The following is a 23987-nucleotide window of genomic DNA, read 5'->3' on the forward strand; positions in this document are numbered from 1 at the left end:
CCTGCTTCCTCCACTTCTTCTGGCAGCTTATTTCATACGAACCACCCTCTGGATGAAAACGTTACCGCTCAGGTCCCTTTTAAATCTTTCCCCTCTCACCTTAAAGCAATGCCCTCTAGTTTTGGACTCCCCCACACTAGGAAAGAGTACTTGGCTATTCACTCTATTCATACCCGCCATGATTTTATAAACCTCTGTAAGGTCATCCCTCAGCCTCTAACACTCCTATTTGTATTATAATCATAATATATGTACACTAATTTAAAGACAGTATGTAGAAAAGTGGTATGAAGACTGCTTGAATCTAGTTAACAGAACGATATTTTCATTTTTCTCTATCCAGAAATAAATAGTATCTTTTTAAACAGACTGATGATGATGCCAGTTACTTCAATTGATCCCTTGTACTACTTATATTAGATTTTATGATTGATTGAAGAGCAGAGAGTCTGGGATCGCAGGAAATGTGATTGATGCCTAATTTCTGAGCAAAGGCTTTGTTTGACTGCAATGGGAAACATGCTTGAGTTAGTCTTTTATGGGCTGAGTGCAACCATAACTCTGAGATATTTAATTCAAAGAGATTAACTTTAATTGCTGCAAGGCTGTTTAAAAGGTATCCCTTAAGGGTATTCCATTATTGAAAGTGCATAATGGATTTTATGCGAACAATTGTATAGTCTATTCATCATTCAGTCAACATTAGTACTACCTGATGATCTTGAATTTTTAAAATAGCTTTACTTGCACATATTGTGTGTTTCGAATATTTGCATTGCCATTCTGTCATTTCTTTTGCTGCATAATGTTCATGTGCAGAGCTTTAGTATTAGGAACAGCTCCAGTATATAATCAAGAGTATTAAAAGTCCCCGGAAACTTGGTATATCTGTATAAATATTATTTAAATACATGCTGGAAATGCACATCAGGTCTGGGCATGTCTGTGGAAAGAGGTACAGCGTTAACATTTCAGGTTGTGACCATTCACTAGAATATGCCTTAGCATTTTGCTCGTCTTGATGAGGAGGTTACTATAGCTATTACGTGTATCAGGGAATTTGTAATAAAGTAAAATCTAGAATAAAAACAACACTAACTGTATGTTGAATAAGAAGGGATAACATAATTTGACGTCACTGGGATGCCACAAAAGAAAGCATCTTTTCCTAAGATTCCTGTTGTAAACATTCAAAAACAACCAATTTCTGGTATATGTGAGGGAGAAGGGCATAGCTCAACATGCATACTTTTAATAAGTAAGCACACTCATCAGATATTAACATTGAGGTTGTAAAGCTGATTGCTGAACATCAGGAATGACCACCAGGCTCTTCACTTAAATGTACTTCATACACATGTGAAGAGTAGTTATTAGCCATGGTTCTTTAAATCTGGAACTAACTGAGAGCATTGCAGACCCTGCAGAACCATTATTCATAATTTTAAAATTAAAAAAAATGCTGTACTTGAATTGCAGTTCATTTCAAGGACCACATTTTATGATTGTTACTATTTCATAGTCTCATTGTACACTCAACCATTAGTTTCCAGACTTCTTTAAATCACAGGCAGAAGGATAATTGGTAATTCTGTGCACTATCTGTGCATTCAATAACAGCCTTCAAAAAGGAATAAGTACAAATAGGTGGAGAGGATAACTGGACTGCTGTTCAACAGAGAAGGCCGATACTTGATGGGACAAATGGTCTCTTACTGTGGAGTGCTATTTTATGATGCCACATAAAATGTTATATTTGGCATATTTCACTTTAAATGGAAAACTGAACTAAAATTTATATGGATTACAATTATAACATGTGCACATTAATGTGCATCAACCAGAATCAACTGTTTATTGTACTTTCTTTTTCTAAAAGTAATTGTGGAAAACATGTCATCAGAACAGGTGTAGACCACTTAGCCCCTTCACACTGCCCACAACTCATTTTGATCCTGTTTATCTGTACCTCAGTTCCATTAACCCATTTTATTCCATATCACAATAACATTTTAAAAGGAAAATCTATAACTCTTTGCTTGGAAGTTTCATTTGATGCAACATTCAAAGTCAATGTGATGCCCCTGTCTTCATAATTTAGCCTATTTAAGCCCTAGTATCATTCCCATATGTCCGTTTGCAGTAATCCAGATGCTGTCTAGGTATGACCCTGTAGAGCTGAAGCATTACTGCTTTATATTTTGTATTTCAACTCCCTTGTGATAAATGTTAACAATTCCATTAGCCTTTTCTGATTTGTTTTCTGTAGAGGTGCGCTAGGTTTTAGTGATTTGTGTACATGGCCAACAAAATCTCATGTTATCCAAGATTTCTAATCTCTCATTCTCATCTCAATGTAAGTGGTTTCTCCTTTCTGCATTGCTGTTAACAGTAAAATCTGATAGTGTAGAGTTTTCTCTCGTTGTTAACGTCACACCGGTGTTTGAGATGTTCACCATAAATTTCCTTTATTACTGTTTTAACAGAGAAGGTAATCCAGTCAAAACGTCTCCAACTAAATAGCAAGAAGAGCAATTGGATGAATAAGAAAGATTAAGCACTTGTTTGTCAACTTACTATTTCTGTGCTTCATTGTTGTAATTTACTGCCAAACATTTATAAAAGGATACAAGTCCAAATTATTAGCTGGATTTTTGTCACTTACAGTGGCTGACAACAAAAATATATTCAAAACATTACTACAAATGCTAGAAATTTGAAAGGTAAACCTATAATGCTGAAATAACTGCAGATCTGGCAGCATCTGCAGAGAGAGAAACAGAATGCATGTCTCAAGTCATTGACATTTCTTCATTATTTTGTAAAAGAGCCATCATTTTATTCTTCTGAATGAAATGTTTTTTTCTTCACTTCTGCTGCTTAGAACTGCATTGTATGAAAATAGCACCAATTCAAATGATGTTATTGAAATTTCATATTAGAAGTTTTGACGCAACTCAACAGCCTCTTAAAATGCCATGGCCACACTTGTGTTGGAATATCCACTACTTGTTTGGTTTTCTTTTTAGAGTCTGTTATGTTTATTATGCCAAAATGATAATCAACTTGTAAAGGTTATTTAACTGATTTGAATTTAGAAGAGGGAATGCAATGAGAGTTGAATATATCTGTTTTCAAAAGATATTTTGAAGGGATCTTGTGGCAATGAGGGTTATGGTAATGCCAAGAACTTAATTTCATGGCCAAAGAACAGTTAAAAATGCAGAAAGTGGATTTTTTTTTAATATTAGAGATGGTGGGCTGTGTGGGATGCTGGGCTTTGTTTTACATTAATATAAATGTATTTGAACATGGAGCAGAAGAATGAGTTTTAAGTTGCTGAACACACCGAATTGGAGTATGGTAAACAATGAGGAAGAATCTGGAGATTGCAAGAGGAAAGACATATGTTAACGTCATGTGTAGACAGGTGGTGTATGCTGAGGCAATGGAAAATGTTGGAAATATTCAGCAGGTGTGGCTGTGTCTACAGAGAAAGAAAAACACAGTTAACCTTTCTGTTCAAAAGAAGAGTCATATTCAACCAAAATTTGCTTTCACTTTTATGTGATATTTGCAATTTAGTTAAAATGTGTTGTGGCAGTTTTAAGATAAAGTATCTTAAAGATTAAAATAAGGGGACTAACTCAGTAAAAAGAGCAAATCTTGATTAATAAGAGCGTATGAACAGAAAGATCTCGGGATTGAAATGGGTTGATCTTAAAAGCTAGATTACAGGTAGGAAATGTCACTAAAAGATAAATGATACCAGATTTTATGGTTGGTACTTATTATTAGTGCTGTAGTTAACGTGGCCAGCACTCATAATTCTAGGGTTTGACTGGTGAAATATTTAGTTAAGCTGAAAAGCAGTGCACCACTGCAAGTGCTACAGTTGCTCATGAGAAACTGTTTTGAAAGGAAGCTGTCCTGAAATAAGTCATGAGGACACCAAATAGACCATTTCATTCAACTGCTTATCACTTTTTCCATGATTATAGTCAAACAAAGGCACAGGGAAGAGTAATAAAGGTTTATTGGAAAATATTGCCAGGTTAAAGCTGATCTCCACCAATCAATTGGAATCAATAAGATACAGAAATAAGGCGACAAGGAAGTCAGTAACAGTTCATTCTGAACTGAAAGAAAGGAATTGTAATCAGGAAAAAATGGGAAGGTTTCATACAGTGGTTAGAGCTGCATTCAGTAGGAGCATGTCTCAAGCATATCAGGATTATATTGTGATGCGGCCTTTAATCTAAGACATTCCCCCTAGGAGTCACAAAGTCACTGGAACATAATTAATGTTTACCAGGAGCTAACGTAACACTGAACACAGGCTTAAAAATAGATGTGACATAATTCACTACCTGTTGTTATGTTTTCAAGTTGTGTGATAATATTGACAATGTGCTCATGTTTCTTGTGATACTCGTGTCTCATTTTTAAGTGAAGCAGTTGTTGCAATATATTATTCCTGATATCCTTCATTCCATTTATATTTTCTTTACGCGGTGGCACAGATTCATAGATTAATAACAAAGCTGTAGGTCTGATCAGTTCCTCATGGTGTAAATATTTGATCCAACAGAGTACAGAAGGAACTCTTCTGGGAAGGATTATCAGCTCTTAACACCGGATAAACACTGTTGCTGACTAACTGTCAGGTGGTCTGACTAGAGTTTGTTTGTTGCCAGCGAGGTATCCCAGGTGATCTTGAAGCATAATTGCAATAAATCAATGAGATTTTCCTGCACAACCATTGAAAATTTAATCTACCCTTGCTGTTGGAATGCATCCAGTAAGCTTAACTTGCAAATATGATACAAAACTTCCAAAGCAAAAGAGAAGGCAAACTTAGCAGAAATGGTTTTAAAGTTAGGTTTGCCAGTAATTTATTGTAGTACCTTTACAGTAAATTAATTATGGTGAAGGACTATAATTTTCAGCTGCATTAAATGAATCAAAAGGAAGAAGAATTGGGAGACTATAGTCTGACTGAGGTTGGAGTTCCTGTCTCCAAACCTGATGTTGCAATTCAATTTGGACTGTGTGTACTCAAATTTCTTGCTCATGGTAACAGTTCAGTTTTCTAATTTACATCAAGATTAGCTGATCTGGAAGCAGTGTCATTTATTTATTGACACATCTCTGTAAGGCTGTTCTGAGATTATTTTTTAAATTAGCAAATATGAAAAATGTTTGATCCTCATCTGTGTACCTAATTGCTATTCATATTACGGCTCTAGGCCATTTTTGGTCTACCTCTCTTTGTTACTATGGTTTAATCCTCAGCTATAGCCTGCCTTTTGTGACCAGCATGAATCTCAGATCTGCAAATTTCTCACATCCAGATCTCCAAATGCTATTTCCAAAGGAAGAGTGATTTACTTGTACATCATTCAATTTGGTGTTCTGATAAAGGGTCATTGGACCTGTAACATTGTCTCTGCTTTCCCTCTGTCAATGTTGCCAGACCTGCTGAATTTCTCCAACATTTTCAGTTCTTGTTTCAGATTTCCAGCATCTGCAGTTCACGGCTTTATTTCAATTTAGTGTGGTGTGTTTACACTTCACAATATGCCCACCATGATATTGGGGGAAGGGTTGTAGGTTATTGAGTGACTATTTTATCGAACACCTCTGTTTACTGCACAAGTGTAATTCTGAGCTTGTGGCTGATTGCCATTTTATTTCATACACCATTTCAATGTAGTTCAACGGAAACAGCATCTGAAACAGCATCTACTCTTCTAATTGGGCACTTTTATAACCTTCTGGATAAGTTCAACAATTTCAGATCAAAGTCAGTGTCTCCATTTTCTATTGGTTAGCACTTGCGGTAATGATTCAGTCTATGTGGAGTTTGCACATTCTCCCTGTGTCTGCGTGGATTTCCTCTGGGTGCTTTGGTTTCCTCCCACAGTCCAAAGATGTGCAGGTCAGGTGAATTGGCCATGCTAAATTGCCCATAGCTTTCAGGGATGTGAAGACCACGTGCATTAGTCAGGGGAAATGTAGAATACTGGGGAATGGGTCTGGATGGGATACTCTTCAGAAGGTTGGTGTGGACTTGTTGGGCCTAATGGCCTGTTTCCACACTGAAGGAATTCAACAATTCTACCTTTTACAGCTCCATATCTCTTTTTTTCTTTTGTCCCATTACCATGCTGTTTGGTGTTTTACCAACATCCCCTTTTTATTAGTTAGACTCTCCCATGTCTTTAATCCTTTCCCTCTTTCCCCCTTTTCCTGTCACTATCCTTGCTTAAAACTGTTAGATCACCATGAATTTCTCATGAAAGGCCATTGACTAAACCATTAAAATAAAACAAAGAACTGCGGATGGTAGAAATCTGAAAGGAAAACAAAATTGGTCGAGAAACTCAGCAGGTCTGATCACATCTGTGGAGACAAAGTAGAATTACACATTTCAAGTCCAGTGACCCTTCTTAGGAATGGATCTGAAACATAATCACTTCTCTCTCTACAATGATGTCTGAGTCTTTCCTGCATTTCTCTTTATTTCACACTATCGACATCCTCAATATTTTGTGAGGAGATATGGTTGCCATACTTTCCTTGTGAAAAGCTGCATGACTCTATTAAAACTGAAGGATTATTGTTTTAATAAAAGGCATTAACCCCATGGCATAATCAAGATCACTGAGTGAGTTACCACAGGCCTTATCACTCCCAAGTGCAGTACTTGACCTCAAACCAAAGCATTAGAGATGGTACTAGATTATGTTATATACTCCTAATGATGTATCTTCATTGAAGCTATTATAAGATCCTCACATGATATACTAACCTCTTCACCCTGGCAACTTACGTTAGTTTGGCTCAACCTTGAACTGATCCACATTTCTAAATCAAGTTAAAAAGGCAAAACTTCAAATTAGGTCCACCAAAAACTTATAACTGAACAATATGATGTTGCCATACGTAAGAGAATGAATCGTGTTGAGGACAGCCACAGACTTGGAACAAAAATTGAATTGAATTCAATTGAATTGAATTTATTGTCACATGTACCGAGGCACAGTGAAAAGCTTTGTCTTGCGAGCAATACATACAGATCCCACAGTTAAGTAGCACAGATAAGTAAATAATAGGTAAACAGTGGCAAAAACAAAAACACAGGTACAGGCGGATGTTGAGAGCTTGAGAGTCCATTCAGTATTCTAACAACATTAGGGTAGAAACTGTTACAAAACTGCTGGTGCGTGTGTTCAGGCTTCTGTACCTTCTCCCTGATGGTAGAGATTGTAGAAAAACATTGCCAGGGTGGGATGCTGGCAGCCTTTCCTTGAGAGCAGGCCTGGTAGATGGATTCTGTAGTTGGAGGATTGGCCTTTGTGATTGTCTGGGCCGAGTTCACCACTCTCTGTAACCATCTCCAATCTTGAATGGTACAGTTGCCATACCAGGTAGTGATACATCCAGACAGAATGCTCTCAATGGCGCACCTATAAAAGTTGGCAAGGGTATTTGCCATCATGCCAAATTTCCTCAGCTGTCTGAGGAAGAAGAGATGTTGTTGGGCCTTTGTAACCAGTGCGTCCACATGAAGAGTCCAAAAAAGCTTGTTGTGGATGACCACTCCCAGGAGCTTGACACTCTCCACTTGTTCCACGTCTGTGCTGTTAATATGTAGGGGGGCAAAATTATACATTTCACTGACTTTATGTTGAAAACCTTTGGTCATTGGCATCAGAACTTAAATCTGCCTTCATTTTATTCCCACGTCTCTAGAATCATAGAATGATGCAGAAAAGGCCCATCAGCTCATTGAGTGTGTACCCTCACAAGTTAACTCCTTCCTACACTGATCCCACTTTGCCACTCTAGGCCCATACCCATTGAATGTTGTGACTCTTCAAGTCTCATCCAGTGCATGCTTAAAGGTTGTGAGGTTTCCTGCCTGAACTACCATTCCAGGTGGTGCATTCCAGATCCCATCACCCTCTAGGTGAAAAGTTTTTTTCCTCAAATCCTCTCTAAACCTGCTGCCTGTCATGTTAAAATTGTGCCCCCTCATTATTGATACTTCCACTAAGACCAACAATTGCTTTCTATTCACCCTGTCCATATCCTCCTAAACTTATACACCTCTATCAGGCCTCTCCTAAGCCTTTCCTGCTACAATGAAAACAACCCAAAATTATCCAGCCTCTCTTCATAACTGAAATGCTCCATCCCAGGTAAACTCTTCAGTTGGAATTACCAGGTGGATGATTCATCTCAGCCTCCTCCAGTGGTCCTCAACATCACAGATAGCAGTCTTCAGCCAATTCCATGCAATCCATGTAATATCAAGAAATGGTTTGGGCCATTGGATAGTGCAAAGGCTATAGGCCCTGACAACATCACAGTAATAGTACTGAAGATTGTGCTCCAGAATTTACAGCTCCTCTAGCCAAGCTGTTCCAGTACAGTTACAACACTGACAATGTGGAAAATTGGCCAGGTATGTCCTCATCACAGAAAGCAGGACAAATCCAACTCAATCAATTACCATCCCATCAGTCTACTCTCAATCATCAGTAAAGTGATGGAAGATGTCATCAACAGTGCTATCATGCAGCACCTGCTTAGCAATAACCTGCTCAGTGACACCCAGTTTGGGTTCCGCCAGGGCCACTCAGCTCCTGACATCATTACAGCTTTGGTCCAAACATGGTCAAAAGATCTGAATTTCTGAAGTGAGGTGAGAGTGACAGCCCTTTACATCAAGGCTGCATTGGCTGAATGTGGCACCAAGGCGCTCAATCAAAACTAGAATCAGTGGGTATCAGAAGACAAATTGTCTGCTGGTTGGAGTCATACCGGATGTATAGGAAGATGACTGTGGTTTTTTTTGCAGATCATTAATCTCAGTTCCAGAACATCTATGTAGGAGTTCCACAGAGAGGTGTCCTAGGCCCAACCGTCATCAACTGTTTCATCAATGACCTTCCCTGCAACATCAGGTCAGAAGTGGGGATGTTCCCCAAATGATTGCACAATGTACAGCACCATTCACAACTTCTGAGATATTGAAGCAATCCATATTCAAATACAACAAGATCTGGGTAATACCTAGGCTTGGACTGACAAGTGGCAAGTAGCATTTGTGCTACAAATGCCAGGCAATTACATTCTTCAGTAAGAGACAATCTAGCCATCCGCTGCCTATTGACGTTCAATGGTATTATCATCACAGAATCCCCCACTGTCAACACCTTGGGGATTACCAGGAGCTGAACAGGACTTGCTACATAAATGGAATGACCACAAGAGCAGGTCAGGGGCTAGGAATACTGCAGCAAGTCACTCACCTCCTGACTCCCCAAAGCCTGTCTGTCATCTACAAGGCAGGCTTGGCTGGAATGCTTTCCACTTGTCTGGATGGGTGCAGCTCCAAAAACATCAAAAAGCTTGACACTATCCAGGACAAAGCAGACCACTTGATTTGCACCACTTCCATAAGTATCCATTCCTTTCATGACTGATTCTCAGAAACAGCTTTGTGTGCTATCTACAAAATGCATCGCAGAAATTCACCAAAGATCCTTAGATAGCATGCTCCAAATCCACAATAACTCCCATCTAGAAGGACAAGAGCAGCAGATACATAGGAACACCTGCAAGTTTCCCTCCAAATCAATCACCATCCTGACTTGGCAATATTTTGCAGTTCCTTCACTATTGCTAGGTCAAGATCCTGGGATTACTTCCCCGAGGCCATTTTGGGTCAACCCATTGCATGCAGACTGTAGCGTTTCAAGAAGGCAACTCACCACCTCCTTCTCAAGGGAATCTAGGGACGGGCAATAAATGCTGGTCAGCCGCGGATGCTCACAAATTAATAAAAAGAAACATCATGGTGAACCTCCTTTGCATTGCTCCAGTACAGTTGCTTCCTTTCCTTGCCTGATGACGGTTGGTGATGTCTGCTGGGATCACAGTTTGTGAATGTGTACAGGCTTGCTAGAATCTCTTCTGGAGTGCAGCCACCAATCTATCTGCACTAATAATATTCAAGTAAGGAAAGACATATGCACCCACAAAGGAGTTAATGAGTTAAAAGGGACAAAAGAAATGGACAGTAATGTTGAATTTTCTTTAGTAGTTTCACAAATTTGGGTTGAACTTTTGAGTGATCATGCCTGATGTAGATCTTTACCTGATGGGAGCATATGTAGGAATATCTGTAATTTTCCATCCAAAAAAAAACAAACATTTTGCCTAAGATTCCTTGATGTGTGCATTCATAAAATCAGCCCAATTGATTTAAGTTTCTTTCTTGTAATTGGAACCAAGCTATGCATGAATCCATTTTAAAGGCCTTGCATGTGAATTCACTGAAACATAACCTGGATTCTATCTGAGCTTTGCACAGATGTACTGTATTTGTTTTCACAAGATATCCAGCCTCCATTTGATGCTTGACTTTGAAGTGGGTCCGAAGTTAAGTGGTTTGTGACTGGTTTTGAGTTTGATGGTCTGCAGTACTGGGGTTAGTTTAGGCTTTGGATTAGGCCGAAATACCTAAAATGAGGATAAGTTCTGTAACTTCAGTTTAAAATGTTCACAAATACAGCAGCTTGTATAAATGACACAGTTTAAGATCAGATTTTGTTATTGATTTTATGATTAAGTTTTGAGGATAGAAGGTAGAACGTACTGAATTATTAAGTATTTTGAGAACATAAAAAAAGAGTTATGGGTCTATGATGCTGTGATAGTGTCCCTACATCTGGACCACAGAGTCCGAGCTTAGGGCCAACCTGTCACAAAAGTGTGTCATTATATCTCTGAACAGGTTACATTTAAAAAAAAAGGATTGCTGGGACACTGAGACTTGGTAGGTAGGAGGCAGAGATATGTAATGCTGCATTCTGTGAATAAAACCCTCATCCAAAAAAGATTAGTGACTTGTTTAGTGTCTGGCTTGAATCTATTTAACCAGTTTGTGACAGAATTTACATTGGTACAAACATATTTCCAGAATGAAGTTTTCTTCTGATGAAATGGTAGTGCAATACAGAGTGATGCCAACAATATGGATTCAATTCCTTCACTGGCTGAGGTTACCGTGAAGTGCTCTCCTCCTCAACCTCTCACCTCACCTGTGGCATGGTGACCCTCCAGTTCAACCACCAACAGTCATTTCTGTCTGATGAGAGAGCAGCCCTATGGTTCATTAAGACAACGGAAACTTTACCTTTACTAGTGCTGGGAAATAAAGCACTAGTTTTGAACATTTATGACATTTATTTCTGCAAGGTTTTTACTAATTATCCATTGTATTTTCACTGGAAGATCTACAGAAATTCCAAAGACATGATGTAATGCTGTTCCTTTGGTATTTGCATTAATTTCCTGTCAAAGTTATGCCAATCAAGAGAAATTCCATGACCTATCATTCATCTGAAATATTATCTCTGTTATTCTTCACAGTGGCTACCTGATCTTCTGTGTGTTTCCAGCATTTGCAGTTTGTATGTTAGCTTCCTAGCAGCTGCAGTCTTTTGCTTTTGTAACAGGAAAGGAACACTGGAATCTCAAACCATCCTTTGCTGTCTCTATAATTCTGGTTCAGACGGCCCAGTTCAAATTTAATCCACACTTACTGGTATGACTGTCCTGGGAAATTAACCCCTTGAGAACTAGTCATATGATCTGAAATGCCAAAGAAACATTCTGTCAGTTTGCTTTCTCTTTGTCCTCACACTCTCCGCCTCCCTTACTCTGTTTCTTCCCACATTGCCTTCTCACTTGCTACCTCTATTTCTCTATCTTTCTTCTGTCAACCCCCTTCTCTCTCTCTCTCTCTTTCTTTCTCTCTCTCTCTCTCTCGCGCTCTCTCTCTCTCTCTCTCTTTCTTTCTCTCTCTCTCTCTCTCTTTCACCACCTCTCCTTCGCCCTCTCCTTCCCCCGCCACTCCCTCCCTGTCATTTTCTTTTCCTCCTTATTCTCTTTCTCTGTCTCTCTATTCCACCCTTCTCTATTTTTCACCTGACTAGTGGATACTGCAAGTCATTTTTCATGGTTAGGTGAGATCAGGAACAAGCCTGTTTTTAATGGCTTCTGTGATTGAACAGACTGTAGAATTCAGAAAAGGCAGTGCTGCACTGTGCTACCAACATTCATGTCAAAAGGGATTCATTAGATTCCAGAACAGGAAGCTGGAGCAGATGGATAGGAGGTGTGTGAGGTAACTACTTCAGCTTGTACAAATGAATTTAAAAAAATGCTGCTGTGGCTAAAATAGACACTTCAGAATTTAACCAGAACAAAGTCAGGAAATAGTGACCCTCTTATCAGCAGCAGAGCTTTGGCAAATCTTCCAGAGTTATGGATAATGACAGAAACATGAATTAAGCTTCAATGACATGCTGTCAGTAATGTGGGCAGGAGGAGATGGTATCTATTTCTGTAGACAGATATTTTATAAAGTAGCCGTCAGTGAGAGCCAGATGGTTTATATCTCACACATTCAGTGAAGTTTATTTACTCAACATTTGAGCCTCAAGTACATGTACAGTGTTTAAAATGTGTCCAGCTTCACGATGGATAGGATTTAAAAATTCTCAGTTCTCTGTGCCCTTCTAAAGTATACGATGTTTTCTTTTCATGCATGTGTGATATTTAAATCATGAATTTTCCAACAAAAACCATGAAACCTCTCATTCATTTTGGAATAGAAGTCATATTTGAGTCCCATTGTCTTCATTTTCCTAGCCATCTCTGTATCCTCTCCCATAAACAGCGCCACGAAATACTGTTTACCTTTCCTTTCTCTTTCAGCATCTCCAAAGGACCCTTCACTCTGTCACACTCTGGTTGACTCAGTCACTCCCAACATCCTCCACACCACCTCTGCACACATTTAGCTGATGAATCAGTGATTAATGTGTTCTGCGCAAACCTCTTTTAAACTAATATACTGTATTTGCTCCTTGAACTGTGATTTGTTCTAAATTGGAGACATCAAGTACTGATTGAATGACTACATTGTGGAACAGCTCATTCAGTCCACAATTTCAGTCTCAAAGCTTCCAATTGCCTGTCATTTTAATCAAGAGCAGAAGCAGGCTATTTGATGCTTGTGCCTACTCCATCAGTTGTTCAACCTAAAACTCCATAAAATAGGAGCAAGAGTAGGCAATTCAGCTCTTTGACTTTACTCCATCATTCAATATGCTTAATCATCAAACTCAGTATCCTGTTTTCCCTATACCCTTTGATCCCTTTAACTCTAAGAATTAAATCCCTTTTGAAAACAAAATGTTTTAACCTCAACCGCTTTCTGTGCAAGAATGTTCCTCGGGCTCACCAGTCGTTGAGTGAAGAAATTTTTCCTCATCTCAGTCATTACTGGTCTGTATCCATAAATTGTGACTCCCCCTAGTTCTGAGCTTCCTGGTCATTGGGAACTGTTTATAAACCAGTTTGAGGCAGCGGGGTGGGGGGGTCATCTCTGCCAACTGTTTGCCTTTCCTCAGTGATTACCTTAACATCCAGGTATCATTGGAGAGGGGGGACATGGTGCCCATCAATGTTCTTGATGCCTTTAAAGAGAGGTGGGCACCCTGGGGATACAGTACTATATTTCTCCCTCCAACTCCATTTTAATCTAGTTCTCTCTCTCTCTCTCTCTCTCTCTCTCTCTCTCCCTCCCTCCCTCCCTCCCTCCCTCCCTCTCTCTCTCTCTCTGTTTCCTCCCCCCACTTTCCTCTCACATTTGTTGGTTTGCATCATCCTTAACTGGCTTTGCTTGTAAATATTGAATTGACAACACTGGTGTTTTGGTTTTGGTGGTGTGTGTTTAAAAAGGAAAGAAAAAGTGATTTGGTGTTGAGAAAGTCATTCAGCTATATGTGACAGCAATTCTGGATATAGAAAATAAATAAAAGTCAACCCACTTGAAGGCTTTTGTGACACAGTGATAGTGATCCTACTTCTGAGCCAGGAGGCCTGAGTTCAAGTCCCACCCACTCCAGAGGTGTGTAAGCACGTTCCTCAATGGGTTGATTGAAAAAAAAAGCAACAACCCTGCTCCCCATAGTTTATTGTAACTCCTTTTTTTCTTGCAGCCAGACCAATCCCATTTCCATGCAATTTTACATGCTAGTATCTTAAATGGGACCTTATTGAAGTCCTTCTGAAAGCCCAAGTAACCCACATCCACTGGCTACCCCTTTATCAACTCTACTAGTTACATCCTCGAAAAATTCCAATAGATATATAGAGCATAATTTCCTTTTCCTAAATCCATGCTGACTATAAGATCATGGCTGATTTGAGAATAGTCTCAACTCGATATTATTCACTGACCCTCACAGCCTTTGACTTCTTTGTGAATCAAAAACTCAATTAACAGACTTCAATAAATTCAGTGAGCAAGACTCCACTGCTTTCTGTGGAGAAGAATGCCACACTAATTACCTTCGGACTGATACCTTCTGTATCTGCCTTAATTTAAAGGTAAAAGGCCTTCCTTTTAGTCCCTCTCGCAAAAGAAAATATCCTCCTGGCCTCCACCCTATCAGGTCCTCACAGGACCTTATATGTTTCATTCATCTGAGCTCCAATAGATACAGTCCCGACTTGTACAACTTTTTTTTCATAAAATAAGCCCTTTATCTCAGAAATGGTTCAGGTGGACCCACCCTAAGCTACTTCTAAAGCAATTATATTCTTTTTCAACAAAAAGCAGGACAAAGTATTTCAGATGTGGTCTAACCAAGGCTCGGTTTAGCTGCAGTAAAACATCCATACTTTTTCATTTTGTTCCTGCAATAAATGCCAACATCCCATTTGACACCCTAATGACTTGCTGTAGCTGCTTATTAACTTTTTGTGATTCATGGATTAGGGCACCCAGATCCTTCTGTACCATAAAGTTCTGCAACGTATCTCCATTTAACTAGTGCACTATTTTTCTATTCTCTTGCCAAAGTCAACATTTTCCCATGTTATACTCACGTGTCAGATTTTTGTCCACTCACCTATTACCTATCCTGGTAAGAAATTTAGCTACACTACAGTCAGTCCTTTCATTTAAGCTATTGATATAAATTGTAAATAGTTGAGGGCCCTGTGACACTTCACCAGTTACAGCTTGCCAAACCAAAAAAGACCCATTTATCTCTGTTTTTTGCTTTCTGTGAGCTAACCACATTTTACCTGTGCTAATATGCCCCCAACAACATGAGCTGTTATTTTGTGTAATAACCTTTGATGGTGCGCCATTTTAGATATCCAAGTACACCACATCTACAGGTTTCCCTTTTGCTACTCCCTCACAGAATTCTAAGTTAGTTAAAAATACTTTTTCCTTTTGTAGAACCGTATTTACGTTGTCTGATCCGGTTATGTACACTGCTACAACCTTCTAATAATGGGATTCTAGCAATTCTCCACTTTCCTCTCATTCGTATCTCTCTCAAAGTTCGATTGAAACTCACTAAATACTTGAGGAGCAGTACCTTTCCTTTTGATTTTCCAACTCCTCTTTCCTTTTGCTTACACAGACCTACTAAATATTTGACTTCTTCCATTCTGACGCCATGTCATCAGCCTGAAATGTTAACTCTATTTCTCTCTCCTTTGCGGCTGTCTGACCTGATACATATTTATAGTGTTGTTTTTAACTGAGAGACGAAAATGGGACCTTGATCAGATTGGCTGAGGGGCCAAGAAGTGGCAGATGGAATTTAATTTAGCTAAATGTGAGGTGCTGCATTTTGGAAAGGCAAATCAGGGCAGAAACTATACACTTAATGGTAAGGTCCTGAGGAGTGTTGCTGAACAGAGACTTTTGAGTGCAGGTTCACAGTTCCTTGAAAGTGGGGTTGCACGTAGACAGGGTAGTGAAGGAGGAGCTTGGTATGCTTGTCTTTATTGGTGAGTGCATTGAGTGCAGGAGTTGAGAGGTCATGTTGTGGCTATACAAGACAAAAGGAATCTAAGGGGCAACTTTTTCACACAGAGATTGGTACATGAGCTGCCAGAGGAGGTGGTGTAGGCTGGTACAATTGCAACATTTAAAAGGCATCTGGATGGGTATATGAATAGGAAGGGTTTGGTGGAATATGGGCCAAATCCTGACAAATGGGACTAGATTAATTAGGATATCTGGTTGGCATGGACGAGTTGGACTGAAGGGACTGTTTCCATGTTGTTCAGCTCTATCACACTATGCTGTATCAGCAGCACCTATTTTTATTTTGCTGTTAGTTCAGTTATGTTCACAAAAGTTGTGCATAAAGAAAGATAGCACTTACAAGGTACACAAAAAAAACTTCAAAACTCCAGCTCAGTTTTGCAATTTTTAATTTTGCTGAATTAAATGTCTTTGAAAAGAATTATGCTCTTATGTTAATACGTATAGTGCCAGTTCCTGAGGTCCAACAAATACAAGCATAGTAGTGAACATAATTTGCAGCTTTTTTCTCTGATTCCTGATGATAGATTGGCTTTTCTGTTAAGAACTAAAAATGCAGTCAAGATCAAATTCTTCTGAAACTTGACTTGATACAGTGTGCCTGATTGCTTTTTTTGTGCCTGTTAAATATTTAATGTGTAACATTCTCAAACCTCTCTAACTTGAATGTACATTGCTTGTGTGAACTTCAATCTTATACAACTTCAGGGATATTCTACCTCGAAAGACAGAGATGCCTAATGTGAATAACCTAGCAATATCGCTAGCATTAACATGTGTCAAATGGCGTATACATCTAGGAAACAATGATGACTGTGTTTTAAAAGTTATTTCTCAGCTGTAGAACTTTTGGAATGTTCTGAGGTCATGAAAGCAACCAAATAAATACAAAATATTTATTCTGTGTAGTGTATATTTAAAGAGTTTAAATAATTTGGTTTCCACATTATTTGCAAAAAAACAAACTGGTTATTAAATACAGAAATATTACGAACCTATTGGATTTGGCATCCGCAGTCCATGGTTGTTCAACTGCCCACTCACATGATGGATGGGCAGTTCCTCTTTTATATTATACCCTCTTTGTTACATTTCTTTCACCTTATTTTCACAAAAGTGAACAAGCTAAATACCAAAGTTTAGGATCCACTCACCCTGAATGAATAAGTAATGGATTCATTTAATCATTAAGTGGATGCACTATCTACTTCGTGTCAGTTGGAGACAGTGTGATGTCGATGGCACCCTAGAGAACTTGTTTAGACATGGTATATATACCATGCAGTAGAATTCCAAACCAAACTCAGTGAATGAGAAATATTTATTGTGATATTGAGAGGAGGGTTCTGCTTTATGCATTCTATAGAATTAAAAAAAGTCTTTATTTTGCAGATTTGCTACCAAGGAGAAGAATGGGTTGCTCTTGTATAATGGACGTTTTAATGAAAAGCATGACTTTATTGCCCTGGAGATTATTAATGAACAGATCCAGTTAACATTCTCTGCAGGTAATTTGTTCTTCAGTGTCTTACTGTGATACAGGACAGGTGTTTCTGTGCTTTGTTTGGAGAGTTGATGATGATGTTGCCTTTTTTTCAAATAATCATGAAACTAATTGTAAGTCAGTACCGTCCCTTGATGTTAATAGCTGAGATCATGTTATCCTTCTGTTGATTTTCAACCCTAGCCATTTGCACCAGTGTTCATTAATACCAGCACCTTGTTTAATAACACATATTTTTCTCCTGATTTTCCCATTTTTACCTCATTACCAAAAAAATAGTTTCTGCTTCTCATTCTTGATGAGGAACGATTATGCTCCTTGACAGAGACTTTGGCTATGACTAATTTAGACTTTTAATTCGAAATAGGAGGGGAGACCCCAACTAATTTTTTATCATTCATCCGTGGGCTAAATGAAGCTGCTTGTGTGTGTGTATGTGAGAGCCCTCATCTGATGTTAGTTGAGACTTTCTTGACATTCAGATGTCTTGGTATGTATATTTAAATTCAAAATTAAATTGCATCCATTTATGTTAACATGTGCTGTTGACTGTACTTTATGCTATTTCTGTCTCTGCTGAGTCTACCTTTTTATACTATGCAAATTCAACAATTGTGGAAGGCTGAACATGAACAAGATTTAGGCTTGCCATTAAAGCAAGTCACATTTTTGTAAATTCAGTGTTTATTCTAGAAGTGTCAAGTCACAATTCCAAACCTGGCTGCAGCTCCCATATATACACTGGAGTAATAGTTGATCTTGTGTAAAAGTCAACCCCTGATTTTTGGCCAAAACATTCCTTAGTTTTACATGTATCATGTATACTTTGACCCACCCACAATGCTTCTAGACTGTGAAGCAAACTTCTAAATAGTTAATTGATTGATTGCTGTCTGTTCCTCTGGGGAAGGGTGTGGCATCACCTCCTTGTAATTTTTTTCCCCAGTGTCATTATTGGCAATTCTGCAGAACTGGATGAATTTCAAACCCTCAAAATTAATCTTGTTGATATATAAGTTGATCCCCTACCTTTTTTGCCGAAAGGGTACATACTGTGTCCTTGATGCCAGTGTGAAAAACAGCCTCTGCTTAAGTTGACAGATAGTGGTACTCCATTGTTAAAAGGGCTAGATTAAATATCTTTCCTAAAGAAATCTTGTAGAATTTTGCAGGACTGCCAAGAGTATTGTTAGTTTATAAATTGGTCTTTAGTGACATTTGTTGGAGGCAACTCAGTAACCCAAAGACACATAGGACCAGGATAACATATGGGGCAATAACATTCCAAGCTAAAGTCATGAAATGATAAATCAAATTTTGTAATTTCTGGAGACAACTTCTTCCTACTTTTTATTGAATACAAACTACAGTTAATGATCTTAACATATGTACAGCACACTTGCATAATATTCTCTCAGCTGTTCTAATATAAGCATTAATCCACTGGTTTTGTTCAAATGGCCATGCTGGAAATTTGTCCACTAATGTTGCTATTAGTAAGCTTTAGGCTGTACTGTGTGTGAACTCTTTATGAATCCATCCCACATTTTACACTCTGTTGTGGAATTACAGACTCTTGCGCAGTTTGCCTGACTTGAATTGCTGTTGCTGTTGCTTTTGGTTGATTGCAGTGACTGTGATGAAACCTGTGGTTTCGATTATCATGCATTTCTTCTGTAGTAAAATTCATTGTGAGATGAATACTGATAGAGGAAAAAGTGAAAAAGAAGTTAAATGAAGGAAATGACTTTTAAGTATAAAAATACCAAGAGTGGATGATTGGTTTCTATATTAGGCATTTTGTTTAAAGCTCAATGTACAGAGTCTTGTAGATGTTGTAGACATGGTAATGAACCTGCAGTTGCTTTTGATATTCCCATATCTTATGTGGTGCACCCTGATCAGTGAGACTTTAACTTAAAGAAACAAACTTGCTGTTAATATAATAAAATAAGTGTCAGATGAAGAAATGTATTCAAATTTATTATAGGTGTGTAAAATCTTGGCTAATTATGGTTTAGTAGATCTAGCTCCCATTCTCATCTTCCAGCTTTCAGTTTCTCCATTGATTCCAATGAGTGAATTCGTACAATGAAATCCCACAAAGTGGAACTAAAGGCAGGAAATACTGGAACTTTTCAGCAGGTCAGGCAGCATCTGTGGAGAAAGAAATGTGGCTCACTTTTCAGGTTGATGGCTTTTCATCAGAATTGGTTGACTCTGCTCTTCTCTCTACAGATACTGTCTGACTTGCTGAGTGTTTTCAAGCGTTTTCTGTTCTTGGGTGAGCTGTTCAATTCCAAGCTGAGGCTGCAGGGGACACCAAAATTGGCTTTGATGTACAATATTTGCTTTCTTATACAATGTTGGTGCATTAGTGAAAACTAGAAAAGTTCATAAAACTTTAAAAACTCATATTGAAAGTTTCCATTGTGGCTCCGCATGCCTAGGCTGAAAGAGGAGGAAAATTGTACAGGGCTTTCTGCCACGATATCTGCCCGATGTATTTGCTTGTTGATGCTAATGGACGGTGGAAACAAGCTCCATCCTGGTGATTATTGTCAATAAGTACACTTCTAACTGTCAGATCTATGCAACAAAGGACCTGCAAAAAAAAAACAAAAGGAGTTGTGGCGTAAGAAATCTGGAGAGTTTTAGAATTTAATAAAAATCAAAGCAGAGACTGGCTCAGTAGTCTTGAGGGGCTGGATGGTCTACTCCTTCTCACATGACCAATAACAGCTAATTAACTGTATCATTTGTTTTTGTTTCAAAACAGGTGAGTCAACAACTATGGTTACCCCATTCATCCCAGGAGGTGTGAGTGATGGCCAGTGGCACACGGTCCAGCTTCAGTATTACAACAAGGTTAGGAAACAGTTGTTCAATTGCAGAACTCAAAAAATGTTTGTGATTTGTTATATTGTCTTATTCACCAGTCCTGGAGCAAGATTCAGTACAGTTTATTCATCAAGGATTTGCAACAGCTCATTAATTAAAGTTGTTCTCATTCAATGTGTTGTGTGTGGAGATGTTTCCTAGTCTTTCTTTGCTCGTACTACAGAGAACACACTATTGGGATTAAATTGGTTTTAGATCCACTTCTTGGGCCTCAAGAGCCATCAGCTCCTAAAGTATACAGCCCTCAGAAGGCCACTCAACAGGTAAACTAGGGAGACAGCCAAAAAGACACAATAAAAACTGTTACTGGGCTTGGTGAATCTGCAATGTTTAAAATTGTGGTTGGACTTTTCACTTGTGATCTGTTCAGTCTATTAACCAGTGATAAATCAATTTATTTCAACTTCATTTATAACTCTTGTTTCGTAGCCATTCTAAAAAAAACCCAAAAAGGTCCTACTGATTGATTGATTGGTACAGGCACTATTTCACCCACAGGTGATTTGTTTCTGACTTGGGTACTTGGTGCATCCCATCAATTAGGTTATAGGCTTTTTGCTGACATTGTATTTCTTTTTATTGATGTTGTTTTGCAGATGTTTAGATAGGTATTTTGCTTTGCAAGTTTTCTTTCCTTGTGTATCTAAAATAGTTGTTTTTAACATCAGACGATCAAAATGTGATGTTTCTCTTCACTTCACTTCTGCCATGTTGAGTATTTTGGCAAGTCTGTCCTGTTGATTTCCTGGTTTTTTTGTAGCCTGATATCTCATTGATATTACTTATTATATGCTGCACACTTTATTATTTTCCTTGTGAGGGAAGTGTGTATCTGTCATTCTTCTCAAATGTCTGAATATCAGACAATAGACAATAGGTACAGGAGTGGCCATTCTGCCCTTTGAACCTGCATCACCATTTAATATGATCATGGCTGATCATCCTTAATCAGTATCCTGTTCCTGCCTTATCTCCATAACCCTTGATTCCGCTATCCTTGAGAACTCTATCCAACTCTTTCTTAAATGAATCCAGAGACTGGGCCTCCACTGCCCTGTGGGGCAGAGCATGCCATACAGCCACCACTCTCTGGGTGAAGAGGTTTCTCCTCATCTCTGTCCTAAATGGTCTACCCCGTATTTATAAGCTGTGTCCTCTGGTTCGGCACTCACCCATCAGCGGAAACATATTTCCTGCCTCCAGAGTGTCCAATCCTTTAATAATCTTATGTCTCAATCAGATCCCCTCTCCGTCTTCTAAACTCAAGGATATACAAGTCCAGTCGCTCCAGTCTATCAGCGTAAGGTAGTCCCGCCATTCCAGGAATTGACCTCGTGAACCTACGCTGCACTCCCTCAATAGCCAGATGTCTTTCCTCAAATTTGGAGATCAGAACTGCACACAATATTCCAAGTGTGGTCTCACCAGGGCCCTGTACAGCTGCAGAAGAACCTCTTTGCTTCTATACTCAATCCCTCTTGTTATGAAGGGCAGCATGCTTTAGCCGCCTTCACTACCTGCTGTACCTGCATGCTTCCCTTCATTGACTGGTGTACAAGAACACCCAGATCTCTTTGTACTGCCCCTTTACCTAAATAGATTCCACTTAGGTAGTAATCTGCTTTCCTGTTCTTGCCACCAAAGTGGATAACCATACATTTATCCACATTAAACTGCATCTGCCATGCATCTGACCACTCACCTAACCTGTCCAGGTCACCCTGTAATCTCCTAACATCCTCCTCACATTTCACCCTGCACCCAGCTTTTTATCATCAGCAAATTTGCTAATGTTACTATTAATGCCATCTTCTATATCATTAATATATATTGTAAACAGCTGCGGTCCCCCACTGGGTCACTGTCTGCCATTCCGAAATGGAGCCGTTTATCACTACTTTGTTTCCTGTCAGCCAACCAACTTTCAATCCAAGTTAGTACTTTGCCCCCAATACCATGCGCCCTAATTTTGCTCACTAACCTCCTATGTGGGACTTTATCAAAAGCTTTCTGAAAGTCCAGGTACACTACATCTACTGGACCTCCCTCGTCCATCTTCAGAGTTACATCCTCAAAAAATTCCAGAAGATTAGTCAAGCATGATGCCCCTTCATGAATCCATGCTGACTCTAACCTATCCTGTTATTACTATCCAGATGTGTCGTAATTTCATCCTTTATAATTGACTCCAGCATCTTTCCCACCACTGAGGTCAGACTAACAGGTCTATAATTTCCTGCTTTCTCTCTCCCACCTTTCTTAAAAAGTGGTACAACATTAGCCACCCTCCAATCCGCAGGAACTGATCCCGAATCTATCGAACTCTGGAAAGTAATCACCAACGCATCCACTATTTCTCAAGCCACCTCCTTCAGTACCCTGGGATGTAGACCATCAGGCCCCGGGGATTTATCAACCTTCAGACCTAACAGTCTCTCCAACACCAATTCCTGGCAAATATAAATTCCCTTCAGTTCAGGTCCTTCAGCCACTGTTACCTCTGGGAGATTGCTTGTGTCTTCCCCAGTGAACACAGATCTGAAGTACCAATTCATTTCTTCTGCCATTTCTTTGTTCCCCGTAATATATTCCCCTGTTTCTGTCTTCAAGGGCCCAATTTTAGTCTTAACCATTTTTTTTGCCTTTCACATACCTAAAAAAGCTTTTACTATCCTCCTTTATACTTTTGGCCAGTTTACCTTCGTACCTCATTTTTTCTCTGCATATTTCCTTCTTAGTAATCCTCTGTTGTTCTTTAAAAGCTTCCCAGTCCTCCATTTTCCCACTTATCTTTGCTATGTTATACTTTTTCTCTTTTAACTTTATATGTTTCTTAACTTCCCTCGTCAGCCACGGCCACCCATGCCTACTCTTGGATCTTTCTTCCTTTTTGGAATGAACTGATCCTGCATCTTCTGCATTGTACTCAGAAATATCTGCCATTGTTCCTCTACTGTCATCCCTGCACCATTGAACTTTGGCCAGCTCCCCCCTCATAGCTCCATGCCTACCTTTTTTCAACTGAAATATTGTCACTTCCAATTGTACCCTCTCCCTCTCAAATTGCAGATTGAAGCTTATTGTATTATGGTCACTACTTCCCTATGGCTCCTTCACTTCGAGGTCCCTGATCAATTCTGGTTCGTTGCACAATACCACATCCTGAATTGCCTTCTCTCTGGTAGGCTCCAGCACCAGCTGTTCTAAGAATCTATCTCAGAGGTACTCCACAAAGGCTCTTTCTTGAGGTCCAATACCATCCTGATTCTCCCAGTCTACCTGCATGTTGAAATCCCCCATAACAACTGTAGTAACATCTTTGCGACAGGCCAATTTCAGCTCCTGATTCAACTTACATCCGACATCCAGACTTCTGTTTTGGGCCTGTAGATAACTCCCAAGAGGGTCTTTTTACCCTTAGAGTTTCTCAGCTCTATCCATACTGACTCTACATCCCCTGATTCTAGGTCCCCCCGCGCAAGGGACTGAATATCATCCCTTACCAACATGGCCAACCCACCCCCTCTGCCCGTCAGTCTGTCCTTACGATAGCATGTGTAGCCTTGAATATTCATTTCCCAGGCCCTGTCCACTTGAAGCCACGTCTCAGTTATCCCCACAATATCATTTCTGCCAATTTCC

The 23987-nt window shown here is 39.2% G+C and overlaps 1 protein-coding gene across 4 annotated transcripts in view; it reads left to right on the forward strand.

Annotated features, from left to right (window-relative positions):
• LOC122562939 (cadherin EGF LAG seven-pass G-type receptor 2-like) overlaps window positions 1–23987 on the forward strand; it is a 328596-nt gene that overhangs the window by 181662 nt on the left and 122947 nt on the right. For all 4 annotated transcript variants that reach the window (XM_087973584.1, XM_087973581.1, XM_087973583.1 and 1 more), the window contains exons 4-5: window positions 17333–17448; window positions 20224–20312. In XM_087973584.1, the coding sequence (XP_087829710.1) occupies window positions 17333–17448; window positions 20224–20312 (205 nt within the window). The remainder of the gene's footprint in view (window positions 1–17332; window positions 17449–20223; window positions 20313–23987) is intronic.

The sequence above is a fragment of the Chiloscyllium plagiosum genome, unplaced genomic scaffold (genome assembly GCF_037043375.1).
Source record: "Chiloscyllium plagiosum isolate Xiang-an unplaced genomic scaffold, Cpla_swu_hap1 HiC_scaffold_26, whole genome shotgun sequence".
In the NCBI taxonomy this organism is placed as follows: Eukaryota; Metazoa; Chordata; class Chondrichthyes; order Orectolobiformes; family Hemiscylliidae; genus Chiloscyllium; species Chiloscyllium plagiosum.